A 6,270-nucleotide genomic window follows, 5' to 3' on the forward strand; every position below is an offset into this window, starting at 1 on the left:
GGGGGGGGGCAGCTCTTTTTCTTTTCTTTTTTTGCTCTTATGAGCATTGTGGCTAGGAATATTTTTGTATGAGTGGCCATTTAGTTTCCCTTCTTATCAATAACATCCTCAGGGACTGTTCTAGGAGTAGGCTCACTGGGGCAAAAGGCTCAAATTATTTTATAACCCTTATTGTATAATGTCATATTGTTTCTGAAAAGATTGCATCAATTCAGTTCCTCTAGGACTGGCACATGTACCTATTTCTTCTTAGTCTTATCAGCATTCAGTTTATAGTACTTAAATCAACTGTCAATTTGATGGGGCTAAAATAGTTTTTAAGAGTTCTTTTAATTTGCATTTTTATGATAATTACTTTGAATAATTTTTAGATAGTTATTGATTATCCACATTCCTGATTTGGAGAACTATTTGTTTGTATATCCTTTTTCCTTTGGGGAATAAATCTTTTTTTAAAGCTTTACCTTCCATCTTAGAATCAATACTGGGTTTCAAGGCAGAGGAACTATAAGGGCTAGCAATGGATTAAGTGACTTGCCCTAGATCACAAAGCTAGAAAGTGTCTGAGGACAGATTTGAACACAGGACCTCCCATCTCTAGGTCTGGCTCTCAATCTGTTGTGCCACCTAGCTACCCCTGAATCTTATTCTTATAAATTTATATCAATTCTGCCTTGATTTTTATTAGATGTCAGACTTCCATCAGAGATAGTCATAGCAAAGATTTTCTACCTAATCCATACCATAGTTTGTCAAATTATTCATTTGGTCAAAAGGGAATGCAGTTGTCTTTATTTCTACTACTTTAACTTTCTACCATCATAACTTTAATACTCCTACATCCACAGACTAAACTCATAATTCCTAAATTTTATGCTAAGTCTTTCAAAAACCTCCCCTCCCCTCCCCATCCTTTTCCCATCCCCAATTTGAGATACAAGTACTTCTTTGGGATCCACTGTGCTTTTTTCACTTTGCCCTCTTTGTCCTGGACTTTCCCTACCTTTTCATTCTTTATCTGTGACATTCATAATCAATTATTATTTGTTCCCCAAGTCTTTTTAAGTTATTCAATTATTAATTAAAGCAGAATTATTGTCATTTTATTATACTCTTATGATGATTAGAACTCTAGACTCTGAAGTCTATTATAGACTCTGAAGGAATATTATTGTTCTGTAAAAAATGATGAATGAAGAATTTAGAGAAACATAGGAAGACTTATATGACGTGGCACAGAGTAAAGAAAGCAGACATCAAGAGAATGATACACACACACATATACATACATATATATATATATATGTATATATATATATATATATATATATATATATATATGAATGAAAGAAACCAATCTGATTAAAGCCAACACTGAGAGAAATGAAAACTCCAACATACCAGTCAGTGTTGGTACCATGCTATTGAAGTTAAAGCTTTTATCTTTTCTGCTAAAAATTGGTAAATTACAAAAGTGGAAAGTGGCATATAATTTCAAGCACAATTATGCTATTAGGTCATCTTACTGAACTTTTCAGGGAATGTACTGTGAAGTGGGGTTTATTTGATTGTTTGTTGGGAAGTGTTTGTTTTGTTGGAGAAAAAAGAAAAAGAAAAAAAATCCATACATTAAATCAAAAGTAGATTTGAGATATGGTATTGTTCAGATATGAAATGATTAATATTATTCCACAGGAAAGCTTTGAATCCTTGTGGCAGAAACGAGGTGCCAAACTGTGAGTGGTTGGGGGAGACACTTTGCATGATATTTATTAGTTCTTATGACTTTTTTTTTTCAAACCCTTACCTTCCATCTTAGAATTAATACTGGCTATTGCTTCCAAGGCAGAAGAGTGGTAATCAAGGTTGGCAATGAAGGTTGAGTGACTGCTGAAGGTCACACAGCTAGGAAGTGTCTGAGACCAGATTTAAACTCAGGACCTCCTGTCTCTAGGCCTGACTCTCAATTCACTGAACCACCCAGCTGTCCTCCCTTATTACTTCTTTACTCCCTTCTTCCTTCCATTCTTAGTTGTATCCCTTAAGTTTTGGGATGTCATTTCGACATTACAATTCTCTTTAATTTATTTTTAATTTAATTTTAAATTTAGTAAGTTTATTATTCTTCATTATTTTTTCATTGAACCATTCACTGTTTAGTATATTCTACATTTAGGTATAATATCTTTTGTTCTCATTTCTCTCATTAGTTACTATTTTTTATTGCATTGTGTTCTGCAAAAAGTGTGTTATATTGCTTCCTTTCTACATTCATATTTATGGATTTTTTGTGCCCCAGTACATCACCGGGTTATTTTTTATAAAGGTGCCAAACAATGCTAGGAAAAAAGTCAGTTTTTCAAGATTACTATTCAATAACCACCACAAATCTATCAAATTTAGTTTCCAACATTCTGTTTAAGTCCACAACCTTATTGGTTATCTTAATGTTGCATTTGTCAAAGTCTGAAAGTGTTAGGTTTAAATCACCTATAATTATTATCTTAATATATAGATCTTTTATGTAGGTCATTTAATTTAGCTTTTCCTTTAAATATCTAAAGATTATGCCACTTGGTGTCTATTATTATATTTCTTTGTAAATATGTAAGTATGTGTACATATATGTATGAATTTATGCATACTGTTTCATTATCTGAGGTATTTTTATATTGTAGCTTCCTGATGTCTCACATGACAGTATCCTTTAAAAAAATCCTGTTACCTTATCCAAAATCATAATTAAACTTGCTTTTTTTTGGAGGGGGTGTATGAAGAGGGATTGTAGGTTCAACTAAAATATAATAAACTTTTTGAGGGGTTTCTCTACTTGCCATATTTGAGAGGAACTAGGCTTTTTTATGATGTCTCCCTCTGTTATCTGCTAGAAGTAGTACTCATGTGGTAGAGTAGAAAGTGAATAGATGTATCCTTTTTCCTGAGGGGTCTATCCAGCCTACTCTCAGTGCAAGCCTAAAGGAAAGGTTAAATTTGGAGTGAGAGGTCCAGGGTTCAAATCTTGACTGCTATATGCTACCTATGTGACTATGGGTAAATTCATCTTTCTTGAGCCTTAATTTCCTCATATGTAAAATGGAAATTGGAGGATTACAGAGTTATTGCAGAAGACTAAATGAGCATTATGAGAATTAATGAATTTTCTTGAGAATATGAGAATTACGAGAATAATTTTCTCACAAATGAGAAAATTAAAAAGTCATTACGGGCGGGGTGGGGCAGTTAGGTGGCTCAGGGGACTGAAAGCCAGGCCTGAAGATGGGGGGTCCTGGCATCAAATATGACCACAGCCACTTCCTAGCAGGATGACCATGGGCAAGTCGCTTAAACCTCATTGCCTAGCCCTGACCACTCTTCTGCCTTAGAACTAATACACAGTATTGATTCTCAGACAGAAGGTTAGGTTTTTTTTTAAGTGTGTTGCAAACCTGATAGTACTATTTAGGAATGATGATGATGAGGGTGATGATCACATCACATTGCCTTCTAGGCTGCTTAACTTCCCAGAAACATTTGTATTTTACTAGAAGCTCTCTGAACCATGGAATGCCTAGACAGCATCCATCTTCAGTGGTGAAATTTGGAGGGTTTTTGGTTAGAAGGGAGATGAGAAGGGAGGTCAGAGGGTCATCTCACCAACTTGTCTCCTCCTCTGAGTAAATTCTTCACCCCCATCTATGATGTTTGTGAGTCTCTCGACGTTGAATGACTTGTTTTGCCTCTCAGCATCCAGGCTGGGATTCACCTTTTTGTTCCAGGTATTCCGTGCAGTTGTGCTGTAGATCTGGTTGGCCATTTTGGGAGGTTCTGGGTCTCAGCCTTCTGCAAGAGAGAGACCCCAAAATGTACCTCATCAGCTTTGGCCGTAAGCTTTTTCCCTATGGCTCCTCTTCCTCTGTAGTGAAGAATTAAGCCTAATGATGGGTCAAGAGGGGATAGGAAAGAGTAACCAGTGCCCTATGACATCTGGACAAGAGGTGCCAGACAGGACTGTGTCCACTCATGACCTTGGGTGGAACCTGGGGAAAAGTCATAGCCTGGGGCTAAACTCCTCCAGGATCTGTTTAATCATTACCTTCCTCAGTTTCTACAGTTGATCCTCTGGTACAATTCACAATTGAGTTCCAAATCCAATTGACCACAAAGAAGGGCAAAGAAAACAATACTCAAAATGGTGGGCACAAATGGGGATGGGGATGCTAAAGGATATGATCTCGATTAAGAGCAGGAAGGGACCTTACAAACCTTACGGACATTCAGTTATCTGTCCAGGATCATGTAGTTATTAGTAAGCCACTGAGGCAGGATTTGAATCCAGATCCTCCTGATTCTAAGTCTGGTGCCCTGTTCAGGACACCAAGATGCCATGAAGTCTCTTTTTAATCTTACACTTGTTGGATCTGGAGCCAAGACTTGGCCTCTGACACTAGCTGAGTGGCTATGGGCAGCTTAGCCTGGCTGAGATTCAGTTTCCTCATCTATAAAATGGAAATGATGGTCAAGTCAACACGCATTTATTAAGTAATCTCCCAATGTACTGGGAGAGATAACATGGAAACAGCTATGTACAAGGGAGATATAGAAAGGATACCTTGGAGATGGTCAGGATAGGGAAGGAGCCAGCAGGGGAGTAAGGTGGCAGGTGGCAAGGGAAAAGAGGGATCAGGAAAGGCTTCTTACAGAAGGGAGGGCTTTATCTGACCTGAAAGCCATGGGGTAAAAATGAGGAGGGAGAGAGCTTGCAGGGTGGAGGGCAGCCAGAGAAAAGGCAGAAGAGCAAGGAGACCAAGGTGACAGTGAGGCTCAAGCAACGTGATGTAAACAAAACACTTAGCAACCTTAAAAGCTTCAGGAATGTCAGTGAACATGGATGTCATAGGATCTGAGTTCAAATCCTGCCATTGCCATTTACTGCCTGTGACCAAGTCAAGTCACTTACTTCCCTGGACCTCAGTTTCCTTTCAAGTATAAATAAACTATGCTCTTTGGATTACTGTTTAGGATCCCACTTCTTTTTCTGGATTTTTGTCATTTTCTCAGTTTACTAATTCTTTCACATTTGAGCTAAGCCTGAAATACTCACGGGAATCCAGTAAATTTTATACTGGTAAGAGCAGAAGCAGAGGAAGCATTGCTCAGTGGTTAGAGCATTAGGCTTGGAGAAAGAAAACCTGGGACCAAATCTCACCTCCGGACCCTGGCTATCTCTGTGACTTTGGGAAATCCCTTCATTTCTTTGAGCCTCAATTTCCTCCTCTGTAAAAGGGGGTTAATAATCCCTGAGGGTATTGGTGAGGCTCAGGTGTGGCCCTGAATAGGAAGTGCTTGACTGACCACTACGTCTAACCCTCGAGTCCTCTGGGTCTTTGGGGAGGGCTTGCTGTGACACAAGACACAAAGCGTGATTCACACCAGTCTGGCTGACCTCATCCTGATCTGGAAAAGCTGACATTTTCATAGCTCACGGGATCACAGATGGAGAGCTGGGAGCTGGGAGCGCCCTGACCAGCCATCGGCTCTAAGCTCCTCATTTTAGAGATGAAAAAACAGGCCCCGGGAGATGGGGCGAGTGGTCTCTGGTCATACAGGCCACAAGGGTCAGACAGGTCTGGAACCCATGTCTTCTCACTCCAGAGTCCCAGGGCTTGTTTCTCAGGCCTTACCTGTGGGTTTTCATCTGAACTCCACAATAGTCTTGGGATCTAGAGCCTATTGCCTCTCTTTTAAGGATGGAGTAAGACCTGTGCATGGTCTCATGCAGTATAATAGGCAACTCACTTCACCTTTTGCCTGTTTCCTCATCTGTCAACTAAGCAGAAGGAAATGGCCAACCCTTCCAGGGTCTCTGCCAAGAAAACCCCAAATGAGGTCCTGAAGAGTCAGATCGGACCAAAATGACAGAACGAGACCAGTTTATTTTATCATCTTTTTAAACCCTTACCTTCTGCCTTAGAATCACTACTGTGCGTTGGTTCCAAGGCAGAAGAGTGGAAAGGGCTAGGCAATGGGGGTTAAATGACTTGCCCAGGGTCACACTGCTAGAAAGTGTCTGAGGTCAGATTTGAACCCAGGACCTCCTGTCTCTAGGCTTGGCTCTCAATTCACTGAGCTACCCCGGTTGCCCCCAAAAGACCAATTTAAAGAAATCTTGGCAAGACATCCAAGTAGGCAGGCATCTACAGGCCACTCAAGGATGAAAATGGAACAGAGGTCAACAAACTATGGCCTGAGGGTCAAAAAAAGCAAACAGGA

At 39.6% G+C, this 6,270-nt stretch overlaps 1 protein-coding gene across 1 annotated transcript in view; it reads right to left on the minus strand.

Annotated features, from left to right (window-relative positions):
* ACOX2 (acyl-CoA oxidase 2) overlaps positions 1-3,814 on the minus strand; it is a 40,499-nt gene extending 36,685 nt beyond the window's left edge. Inside the window, exon 1 of the mRNA XM_044675666.1 lies at positions 3,655-3,814. Coding sequence (XP_044531601.1) covers positions 3,655-3,814 — 160 coding nt within the window. The remainder of the gene's footprint in view (positions 1-3,654) is intronic.
* Positions 3,815-6,270: the final 2,456 nt, after the last annotated feature.

The sequence above is a fragment of the Gracilinanus agilis genome, chromosome 1 (assembly GCF_016433145.1).
Source record: "Gracilinanus agilis isolate LMUSP501 chromosome 1, AgileGrace, whole genome shotgun sequence".
Classification (NCBI taxonomy): domain Eukaryota; kingdom Metazoa; phylum Chordata; class Mammalia; order Didelphimorphia; family Didelphidae; genus Gracilinanus; species Gracilinanus agilis.